Source organism: Crocodylus porosus, unplaced genomic scaffold, assembly GCF_001723895.1.
Source record: "Crocodylus porosus isolate Cpor-Errol unplaced genomic scaffold, CroPor_comp1, whole genome shotgun sequence".
Classification (NCBI taxonomy): Eukaryota; Metazoa; Chordata; order Crocodylia; family Crocodylidae; genus Crocodylus; species Crocodylus porosus.
This window is the reverse complement of record NW_017728939.1, coordinates 8,177,029-8,188,889: the sequence shown is the minus strand read 5'-3', so window position 1 is coordinate 8,188,889 and position 11,861 is coordinate 8,177,029. Positions and strand designations below refer to the sequence as shown.

General features: G+C 43.5%; 1 protein-coding gene across 1 annotated transcript in view; it reads left to right on the top strand.

The window, feature by feature from the left end:
• The window catches only part of PTP4A2 (protein tyrosine phosphatase type IVA, member 2), a 28,179-nt gene continuing 16,318 nt past the window's right edge, over window positions 1–11,861 (top strand). Inside the window, exons 1-2 of the mRNA XM_019547802.1 lie at window positions 1–39; window positions 11,146–11,807. Coding sequence (XP_019403347.1) covers window positions 11,712–11,807 — 96 coding nt within the window. The 5' untranslated portion in view covers window positions 1–39; window positions 11,146–11,711. The remainder of the gene's footprint in view (window positions 40–11,145; window positions 11,808–11,861) is intronic.

Sequence of the window (11,861 nt, the reverse complement as noted above, 5' to 3'; positions counted from 1 at the left end):
CCGCTCGCTCGCACGGAGCCGCCGCGCTCGATGCCTGGGGTGAGCCGCCGGGGTCCGGAGGGACGGGACGGGGCGGAGAGCGGGGCCTAGGTCGGTGGAGGAGGCTCTGTCCTTCACGTTCACTCTGGGCAGGTGGGCGCCGTCCCCTGCCCCTGCCCGCCCGACGCTGCCTCCAGGGGCGCGGCTGGACTTCGCCCGCCCGCCCGGCCTGTGGCGCCGGGGCCGCTCCCGCCTCCGGCCTCGCGGGCGGGTTTCCTCCACCGCCACCGGTGTCCCCGGCCTCCTCTGCGCCACCCCTCCTCGGGCCTGGGGGCGACTCGCGTGGGTACTTCAGACTTGAGGGATAATGCTCTTTTTTATTTATTTTAAATAATTATGCGGGGTGGGTGTGAGCAGTCGGTTGTGTGCTAGGCCCGGCTGGGGGAGAAGCTTCATGTGCCAGCTTTGCCCACCTTCATATATTTCCATGCTTCATGTGCCAGCTTTGCCCACCTTTATATATTTCCACGCTTTATGTGCCAGCTTTGCCCACCTTCATGTATTTCTATGCTTTATTTACAAGTTTTGCCCACCTTAATGTATGGTCAGTGTTATTTGTGAGCTTTATGCAATTTTATTTGCGAGCTTTGCCCAGCTTTATGTATTTCCAAGCTTTAGTTGCGGGCATGACCTGTCTTAGCGGGATAAAGTTGGCAGCTTATTTGCCTGTCGAAGGTTCACAGTCTCGGTGTCACCACTATTGTTCGAGGGAATTTCCTAGCAGCCTTCAACTCCCCGCGGGGGTTTGAAAGAGGATGGAGCTGGGCTGTTCTCAGTGGGGCAGATGACAGAGCAAGGAGCAATGGGCTCAAGTTGCAGCAAGGGAGGTTGAGGTTGGATGTTAGGAAGTATTTTCTCAGTAGGAGGGTGGTGAAGTGCTGGATCACACGGAGGTGGTAGAGTCTCCATCCCTGGAGGTGTTTGAGACCCGGCTAGACAAAATTTTGGCTGGGATGTAGTTGGCACCAGTCCTGCTTAGAGCAGGAGGTTGGACTAGATGTGACCTCCTGAGGTCCCTCCCAACCCTCATTTTCTATGATTCTGTCACCGGACGTGCATGCGAGCACCTGCAGAATTGGGTGACTTCTTTTTTGACACACAATGTGCCACTGGTAGATTAGACCAGAGATCTCTCTCAGCAAGTGTCCTGACTGATAGTGACCAATGCCAGATGTTTCAGAGCAGGGTGGAAAGAATATTACAGTACACAATTAATTAATTATCCCAAGCATGGAGGTTTTTCTATCCCCATCAGTTAACAGTTTACGGCCTAAAGCGTGACTGTTTACATATCCTGATTTTTATGTCTAATCCTTCATTTAAACCCAGTTAGCTTTGCCTTCCATATAATCTTGTGGTTAATGAACTCTGTGATTAAATTGTGGTGTGGGGCGCATGACAGGTTTCTCATTAGTTTCATTGGATGTGTATTTGTGCATTCTGATTGTATGAGTAGAGAGGACTGGCTACTTCTCTCCTCACCTCTTGTTTCCATCCTTTCTATACCAAACCGTGTTATTGTTTGCAGCTTGTCATACAGAGAGTCTGGCTGTGGCCAGAATAATTATTGTTGCACATCCTCAGTGTTAACAGTTGCCTCCTCAGCTGAACTGAACTGTAAATGGAAGTTTCTGGTCTTAGATTGAATGTGGCTCTAGGTCTTTCTTCTTTCCAGTTACATTTTCTAGATGTACTAGAAAGTTATCCTAAGCTCATCAAAATGAGCTGAGTTTTTTCTTCCTCTGACTTTTCTGAATAATTTTCTTAATTGTGCAAAGCTGTCATTAAGCTCCCTGTCCACGTGATCAGTTAGTATCACTGATTTGAGAGACTTGTCATTTTATATCTTAAGAGCAATACTACTTTGTGTTGCCAAAGGACATAGACACAGAGCTTTTGCTGTCTGCAAAATGCAGCCCTTCATGCAGTTCAAACATCTCAGCATCCTTATTTTGTAATGAGCTGTTAAAACCGCCAGGCTCCCACACTTCGACAAAACTTCATTTAGTCATATCAAAGGTAACTACTGGGTTTTTGCAATTTAAACATAGTTCTGGGGATTGCTAATATGGATAATTTTGAACTCCTTACTGCTCTTCATTAGGTGGACCATTGGTTTGGGCTCTTCTAAGATGTTTTTATTTTTAGGAGCCCTAGTTGGAATAAACTGGGGACAGGACTTAAACAGCATTCAGATGCTCCCCTCTGAACTGGTTCTGAGTATGGATGGATGTGGTTAAACCGCTTTAAAAAAGTGCAAATTGAAACAGCATTTCTCTTTAGCAAAATCATGTACCTAATTTTCCCTGAAAACCCAAACTGAGTGTCTGTTCATGTCCCAGTGCTGGATTAGCTACTAAGATGTTCTCTTCTATGTATTTGGTGTTGGTTATAAATTATTTGACCTCACCCAAATTCTGGAAGGGAAGATGAGCTATTCCAGTATTCACTGAAGTTTCGATGTGAGAACAGAGCCGTGCAGAGAAGAGCATCGTCTTGGAACTCCTGACACTATTTTTATTTTTTATTCTCTCTTGCTGTATTTTTAAATTGGGAGTTTAGTCTCAGCAGTGGATATTTTTTCATACCAATGCAAGCTGCAATCTGTTTTCTGCCTTGTTTTAAGGCCTAGGACGGTGCGACTAGGTCCAGCGAAAGGAAACGAATGAGTCATCAGCAGCAAACTTGTCAGCAAATCAGGAGGGAACTCGTAGGCGGGTGGATAGGGAGGAACAGTACAATTTCTTGACCTCACCCCCCTCCCCATCTGCATGCACGTGTCATTATGAACAAGCTTCCTTCAGAGATTAAGAATTTTTTTTTTCCAAGAAACTGTGGAACTAGTAGCCTGTTTGCTATGCAGAGAGATGACATATCTTAGAGAGAACTGTCATTAAGTGAAGTCCTTCAAAACTCAAATTCATCCATTGTTTTAAAGTTGACTAGATTGGGTCATGGTGATAAATTCTTTTCAGTACAAAGCACCATTACAGTCTAGAAGATACAGACCCTAAAGGCACTTTAAGACCATCTCTATGCAGTATTAAGAGTCCTCACTTCTACCACGTGTGAGGTAAAGCCTTTCTTCTTGGATTGAGGCTATCCTGGCATAGGAGGTAAAATACAGTGTAGTAAATTGAAATTTCCAAAGAAATACAGTTGGGCTCCAACATGAATATACAAATTAATTTTTTTCTGGGAGTCAAGTCTTACTCCTTGTGCACCATGGCACCTACTGCAAACACATAGGTGTGAAATATGGGCATGAGGATTTTTACATGAGAGGAAAAGGACAGAGTTCAGCAGCTCACAAGTACAAACTTATTTCATTAAGCTAGATTTTGACTGAGAGGAACACTAGTTCAACAGCTGCATTGCACAGTGCTGGTCTCACAAACACTGAGGGATCTTTTAGTATTGACTGACAAATTAGCAGGTTTTGCCTCACATCCTGTGCACTAGGTTGTTTCGAAAGGTGATCCAAGTGACCTTTCTTAAGGTATCTGTATCTTGCAATCTTGGGAAGCTGCAGCTGTTGCAATCTGTTTAACTGCCTCGGTGTAGTAAAGCAAATGCTTTTAAAGGTATGTTTTGGAGGGGGCTGGGGAGGCCAGGAGCACTTTATGATTGTTGATAGTTCTGCTGAGAAGTAGATATCTTCCTGAGCTTGTGTCGGATCAACACAGAAGTTTAAGTGACTGGCACAATTGAAGTATTTGAATTAGGAATCAATCTATAAGTAAGCAAGATAGTTCCTGGAAATGTAACTGTAAGTTCAATTGATGTTGTCCTTAAGGGAGTCATAAATATGTCAGCTTTATCTGTCAGGTCAGGAATCTTGCTTAACTGTTGTTTTTTTAAAGTAGCAATCCACTGGGTGGGCTTTTTTTTTTTCCTAAAGGGAACTTCAGTAGTTAACATGAGTTTATCTGTGACTTTGCGAACAAACTTATTCTAACAAGTTATGTAGTCTTTTGCATGAAACTCAACATAGATGACACTCTTGTTAAGATGGCCTAAATTTGTAGGGCACATCAATATGTAAGGTTGTCCAAATAGCAAAATTAATCCTATCAGTCAGTGTGAGGAATAGAAAGGTTGGGCAGTAACTTGGTATAGTTCGTATCTGTTATCATGGGAGGGATGACACCGTACTGAACTATATCCATGTTACAGAACTGTTGGTTGCAACTGGATTGTGACTTTGCAAACCGGTGCTGTGGTTGAGCCTAGTGCCATGACACTATGACTTGCTGTGTGGATCAGGTTTTGATTAGTAGCCACTCCCAGTTGATTAGGTTGAAAAGAAGCTGGAATAGTAATTAACTCCCAAATTAAGTTCCCAAATGCAAGAATTGTTGCTCAGCATATTTGTACTTATCACTCTTTTCTTCTTCCACTCTGGTTTCTGATTTTTTGCAGTGCTGATGCTTTAGATGCATTTTCTTTCACCCCCCTGTTAAATTTCTTGATATGGTTATCCAGAGGAGAAAAATCCAGTTGTATTTTTTTGATAGCTGTCTACTTTCACCTTCCTGATTTTACTAAATTACAGAGCTAGGGATCAGCCAGCTGAAACCTGTTCCTAAGCTTGCTATTTTGAGGTGTATAAATACATTAAGGTGGGAACTAGGTTATATTTTCATCCTGATCAATTGTGATGGCCCCTCCATTCATCCTGCATTTTTAAATGCGTGTTCCTATCTTAACTGGCAGGAAGGAAGGCATTTACATTTAATGCATTTGCATTTAGGTACTCTTTGATCTGGCTTGGTAGACACTGGGTTTTTCCTAGTCTTACTTAGTAACTTATTTTTAAAAATCAGTTTTGCTGCATTCTGTTACAGTGTATAACAGTTTGGAGGCAAGGTTCTATGAGTAGATGTGATATCTTTTATTAGACCAACTGAGCAGTTGGAAAAAAGTTCGTAGCAAGCTTTCAGGCGCAGTCACCCTTCTTCAGGCATAGGGAATCTCTGCTGGTCTGAGACTCCAAGGAATGAGAGAAGCTAAAAGTGTGGCAGGACGTCAGTGAGAATGTAAATAGGTAGAAATTAGAAAGACAAAGTAAAGCAGGGAAGGGAGGGAGAAGAAAATGGGGGGAAAAGGCCAAAGGGAGACATTACAGCAGGGGTATCCAACCTTTTTGAATGTGCAGCCAGATCATGAACTTCTTATCACCCAGTGGGCCAGCGAGCCATATTCAAACACCCTCGGTCTCAGCCAGAGAGACCCACCCTGCCTGTGCAGCCCTACTGCACTTGCCTGTTACTGCGAGGTTCATGGTAGCTGCTGATAGGCAGGGGCAGGAGGGACCCATTCTGCATCCAGCCAGCTACTGCCCCAGAGACTGAAGGGGAGAAATAAATAGCTCCCCATCCCCATCCCCTGAGCAGCACAGCCCCATGAGCCAGCGCTGTCTGAGGGGGGCCAGAGCGAGGCAGCTGCTGCACTGCAGCCCCTCATCCGCCCGCCTGCCCGCATGGCCCCGTATACTGTGGTGCCTGGCCGCCTGCACGTGCAGCCCCGGCAGCCTCAGTGCTGTGAGTCTGGAGCACGGCGTCCAGCAGACACCGGCTCCTGCCGCCTCGCCATGCAGAGCTCGCACCAGGACCCTGCCTGCCAAGGCCCCCCCAGGCTGCCTTGATGACTGCCTGCGCCAGGCGCCGTTCCTGCCCCACGGCTGCTGAGCCCGGCAGGTCCCCAGAGGCAGGTGGGACACCAGGGGCAAGGGGCCAAGCTGGAGAGAAGTAAAAGCAGGCACTGTCCCCAGATCGTCCCGTCGGGCGCGGCTGGGACAGCCCCGCGCCACGCAGCCCTAGGGGTGGTGGCATTGGGACTCGGCTCACACGATGAGCCTGGCCCCGTGGAGGTGAGCCGTTCCCCTCCCCCACCTGCCTGTCCTGAGCAGGGACCTTGGGCCTCAGAAAATGGCTTGGCAGGATGCATGTTGGACAAGCCTGCATTACAGTGATAGAAAACAAAGTAGAAAAGAGGCTGCCTGAGGAAAAAGGAATTTTTCCTATGCCTGAAGAAGGGTGACTGCACCCAAAAACTTGCTAAGAGTTTTTCTCCAACTACTCAGTTGGTCTAATACAAGAGATCACATCTACTCAAAAACCCTTGCCTGCCTGTGTCCTTAGCTCAGGGGTGGGCAAAATGCGGCCTGTGGGCAAGAGGTGGCCCAGCAGGCCATTCTATCCAGCCTTCGGGGCCCCTAAAAAATTTAAAAAATTAATACTTATCTGCTCCTGGCTGCCTGTCATGTGGCCCTCTATGGCTTGCCAAAACTCAGTAAGCGGCCCTCCGCCTGAAATAATTGCCCACCCCTGCCTTAGCTCAACACGGCTACAACTGAAAACCCAGTAACAGTTTGGAGGTAATGCACGTGTAGGCAACCATACAGTTTTGAAATGCCGATTTAACTTAAGTTCTAGTCTTTTTAAATATGCTGTAAAATGATTACAGCATGAAATAATTCTTTAGACTTCTAAATACAAAGCTTTGTATCTTCAAATCACTGCTCACACAATTCAAACAGGCCTATGATCCTATAATAAACCTCTAGCGTGATGGTGGTAAGGTGATAAATTGAGATATTGGGAATAAATGACTTGCCCAAGGTCATGCAATAAGTGGTTGGACACAATGAAGGGTTATAGAGCCAGGACTAGAACTTCTTGGAGCGCCTGACTGGGTGCCACACACAATTCAGTAGAACATAGCGTCTCCCTTTTACTTGGTTTTACTTCCAGCTTTGTATGCATTAAGAGCTTACTTTGCCAAAAAAAAAAGGGTAGAAGTAACTTTGATTTTGCTATAAAGTAGAAAAAAGTGTAACCTCAGTGACGCTATGTCACTTCAACTTCCACTCTCTCAGTAGTGTTGGATGAGTTTTCTGTCTTTTAGAACCAGTCAGCTGGACTGAGTAATATCTGAAGGGGTCATTATTCCTTTCTGTCAGAAACTATTCTGCTTTCATAGTGCTGTTAGCTGACAGTGCTGCAGATCTAAACTTGGGTCTCCTATTGCATGATCACCAGACTGCTGGGCTGACCCACGTATTTCCTTTATATGGCTTTATGACGTCCTCAAAAGTAAGGAAATTAGTCTAGTAATTCTCCTTTGTAATGCAAGTCTTCTTTAGATCGCTGTCCAGAGGATGTCAGTTGATTCTCAGTGTATGCTGAAATGGAAAAGCCCTTGTTTGTGGCAGAAAGAGGACTTTCTTGTTCAGGGTAGGCAGGGGCTGGATACATGTTTGAATGCAACAACTTTAGTGGTTTCGTACAAAGTCCATCAGAGTTGTAGTAGGCTGTAATACATCGTAACTAATCCGTTTGTCTTGAATTCCTGTAATGTGTATGAGGCAACATTTTGACTGGTTTGGATGATCTAATGAGAGGAATGACCTAATTGTGGTATTTAGATGAAACTCTGCCATCTGGGAGAGGTATGATGGTATACTTTTGTAGCTGTTGAAGTGATAAGTGTTCCAGGATTCACTTTTGAAATCTGACTTTCAGTCACTTAGAATAAAAATTATACTAAGGTTGGATAAGGTTACTGAAAACATTTCTGTTCTTGCTTCTGGCAACCTAATTAAAATGTATTTTTGGTACCGAAAGCCACTCTTTAAAGAAATAATTGCTGTTCTGCAGGTGGTGTCGTCCCCCCACCCCCCTGCTTTACCTAGTGTCATGGAGAAAATACTGTCCCAGTATTTAATTTTAACTCTTTTAAAATGAAGGTCTCCTTAAATTTGTGACAGTACAAAGAATTTGGCTTGGTGGAAACTTGTCGGCAAGATTTTCTCCAATCTATATGAGTTGTGCCTGTTATACTATCTTTTTAGTTCAAGTGCGCAGCTTAGTGACTGCATGCCAATTTTGCATTTCTTATTTATTTCTCCATTACTGAAGACTTATTTTTTAAGGAAAAAGAGATACTGTTACTCATGTACTCATGAGAGATACTGTCTCATGTACTCTTGGTTTTTATATTTTTTTTCCCCTTCCACTTGAGGAATCTAGTTTGGAATTATTTTATAGTAGGATAAATCCTGCTGGGTTAGGTCTGTCCTATTATCAGTAATATAAAGCTAATTTCTTTGCCTAAGGTGAACATTTGGTACCTTTTTTTTTTTTTGATCCCCAGAGGAGAGTTAACAAAACTTTTATTCAAAGCTGTTTTATGTTAGAGATGTAGACTGCTGTCTTCCCTTTTATTCAGCGGTGACCTTGGCAAAACCTTGAAGGATGGGCATCATGACATCACAGGAAACCAAAATGCAAAGAGCAGCCCTCCTAGCTCAGATTTGTCTGCTGTGATGATGTTGTTACAGTTTCCAAAGATCCTGTTAACATCCTGTAAAAAAAGCTCTAACCTGATTCTCTTTCTTCAAAACACTGCAGAAAAGGTTCCTTTACATGTCCTAAAGAAGCAGGAAAGGGCATGCTGTTTGCTTTTGCGTAGCATTTTAATCTCAAGCAGGCCCAGCTATGGCTTGCTTCAGCTGGGGTTGAGTCTGTTCTGTTTCTGTAGACTCCAAAGCAAAATTGTTATGAATCTTTTGGACATCCTGTTGAACATCCATCATCTGAATGTCCTGTGGTAGAGCATCTGCTACATCCATCCTAACCATTTTTGCAAATGGAGACTTAGGCAGGTGGTAAATAAAAGTTGTCACTACTGAGTGGCTGTTCTGTGGCCTTTTATACTGGTTGTAGGACTGGTTCCTAGAAGGAAAGGCTGCTTACAGATGTGAAAAATAAACCAAAACAGTGCTTTATTTTAAGTTCAGCGCGCCCCCATACCAAGCGCAACACATGCCCAGAAGAAGCATTGTGTCAGTTGAACCTGGCTCGTTTTAAGTCTGTATAGATCATGTGCTTCAGCAGGGGTTTTTTTTGGCACTTCTAGCTGATAGCTGATTGAATCAGCTATTAGACAAAAGCACCAAAAAACCCACTGAAGAATGCAATCTATAGAGATATTGGGTGAGCTAGGTCAAACTGCTGTGATGCCTCTTTTGTTAAAGTGCTGGTTTTTTGGTTTAGTTTTCACATGTGTCTGTTGGCCTAAATGTCCTCCGGCTCCATCTGGCATCTTACCCTTTTTTTAAGTTAGGCCAGGTCGGGGCTAAGATGCTTGATATAGCCATGATTGTTTAGGAATAAGACTTTTCTGAATGTCTTCATTTGGAAAGTCCTTGTATAAGGGAAGTTATGGCAGCATAAAGTGCTTTTGCTGGTATAGCTGATCTTGTTCAAGCAGCCAGAATAGCAGAAGTGCTATATTTACTTGAATATAAGATGAACCCCCTAGTAATCAGATTCTATATATGGAAAACTTATAGCTTTCTTATAATATTCCAGCTCTAGAATCCAATTATTAGAGGTTTACCTTGAATTTGTCTCCTTTCCACTGCTTACAGCAGGGAAAATAAGTCTGGAGGTAAAGTACCCCTTTGCCCTCTGCCCATCGTCTTCCCTCTATAGCCCCTTCCCTCTCCATCATCCCCCCTTTACTGTCAGACCATGCTATCCCTAAGCACATGGAAGTGAGAGGCAAATTTGAAGTAAAACATATAAATAAACACACAGACTTAGTTCATCCAGAAGGGATGCCTTTTTACCTTTTTTAAAAAAAACAACTGCTGCACATTTTAGCACAGGTACTCCATAAGCACACTGTTAAGCAGCACTTTTGTACCTACTTATACTTTATCTTTTTAATATTCCTAGGGTTTACTAGCATAGCCATTCTGACAAATCTTTTCTAGTGTAAATTTGACCTCAGACTGTTTTCTCCTGTTCTAGGCTGCTTCCGTGTCAGCAGGAGCAGTAGGGAGAGCACAGAAAAAGCAATTTTCTTGTGCTCAGGTCCCTCAGCAGATGCCACAGTGCTCCCAGTGGAGAGCAATTACATGAGAAAATCTTGCTTGACCTCTGCATGCCAGCGCCGGGTGTGCTCCCTGCAGACAGCATCTTCAAAAATTTAGCTGCTCAATTCTAGTAAATCTCTACCGAGCATGTGTCAACTGAGAGTTTTAGGTAGCCTTGTCAAGTGGCCTCCATTGGGCAGATTTTCACAAAGGTGGCAAAAGGCACATCTCACCCCTGACCAAAACTAAGAAAAATAAAGCAGCCCTCTTTGCAAACTGTCAAGCCCCTGCTTCAGAAGTATGGAGGTAGTAGCGGTTGTTGTCAACAAGAAGGTGGAAAAAACTTGAACGAAACAGGTTTTTTGTGATTACTTAATTTCATACTCCACTGCAACTGAACTGTTAGCTAAAATTACCTCCTTTCCCAAAATATTCAAGAAGAGGCAGATACATGGCAAAGAAAGCTCCAGCTGAAATAGTTTGGCAAAGTTTTGTAAGGATCCAGCAAAATGGTCTTAGAAGTATTGGGCAACCTTAACAGCAGGTGGCACTTTCAGATCTGTCTTGATAATCCCATGCTTTTCCTCCTGAACTGATGAATGTTGTAACTTTGGTAAGATCAAAGTTGATCTTAAAGTAGGGCTGGAATTTCCTGGTCTTCTGTTGCTTGTCCTGACCGTAGTACTTTACAAAGCGTTAGTCACGCTGTTTTCATTTTGCTGGCTTCCTCTGCCATTTATTTTTACTTGAGGCAGGTGGTGATCTTAATGAGACACTGCTTATCTAGCCATTTTGTGTTGAGCCCAAATGTCCATAAGTAGCTCATGAAAGGTAATGGATTGATTTACAGCTATTTAGCTGTGGTGAATAGTCTGCTGCTTTCAGTTGTAAATGTTTAATTATGAGCTACAGAAGGCTGTATGATGATGTTTCCTCTCTAGTTCTGGAGTTCAGTATTATCTGGCTATCAGCATGATGGATGACAAATATTCTACAAAATCTCAGTTCATCAAAAAGTTGATAGTACATAACACCAGGATGCCACTCCACATTATCATAAAAGATGTGATTAAGTGTACATCAAGCTACTTTCAAAAAATAGTCTTTGTTTAAAGCTTATCACAGTAAACTGCTTAAGATTCTGGATACGCTATTCAGGAGACTTCTGGTTTGAAAGCAGCAATCCCTCTCATACATTTTTTCCCACCCCTTCTCTTTAGGTGTTCTGTTGGAATAGACGTTGCACATTTATGGCGATTCTGAGCGTTAGGGCAGACTTCTGCCAGGCCCAGCACAGCACCCTGGCCGACAAGTGAGCTGGGCGTGGGGGGGGCTCTACCGTGCCATAACTACCTTGCCTTGAAGACTCCGGACGCAGCAGTCACCCTCAAATATATGGGATATCTCCTGCATATTGGAAGCATATTCCTTTTACTGACTCTAGCAAAACTAAACATCAAGAAGAAAAAGTGGAGAGAAGATCTGCCCTTACTTTGTTTGCCTCACCAGTGCCTAAATGTAGTACAGGCTGCCTAGTCTTGCATGTAGTCGGAGTTTTTGGAGTCTGAAGGATACCACCCGCGGTAATTGAAGCCTAAGTTGAATTCAAGTGGATTCAAAAGCAAACCTGCTTTTCCTGAAGTGAAGTTTTTAAGAGCAAACAAGTCAAAAGCAAGCTTTCATCTTTTTTTAATGTTTTCTGCTGTGAAACCTTTCAAAGGTTATTGATTTTTTTTTTTAATTTTTTTTTTGTGTGCCCCTCACGAAAAAAAAATTATTTGCCATTATGAACCGTCCAGCTCCAGTGGAGATCACCTATGAGAATATGCGTTTCTTGATCACTCACAACCCAACCAATGCTACCCTCAACAAGTTCACAGAGGTAAGGTGACCGCATAATGTGGCATGTTTTTCCATTTCTTGCATGTTGAAATTC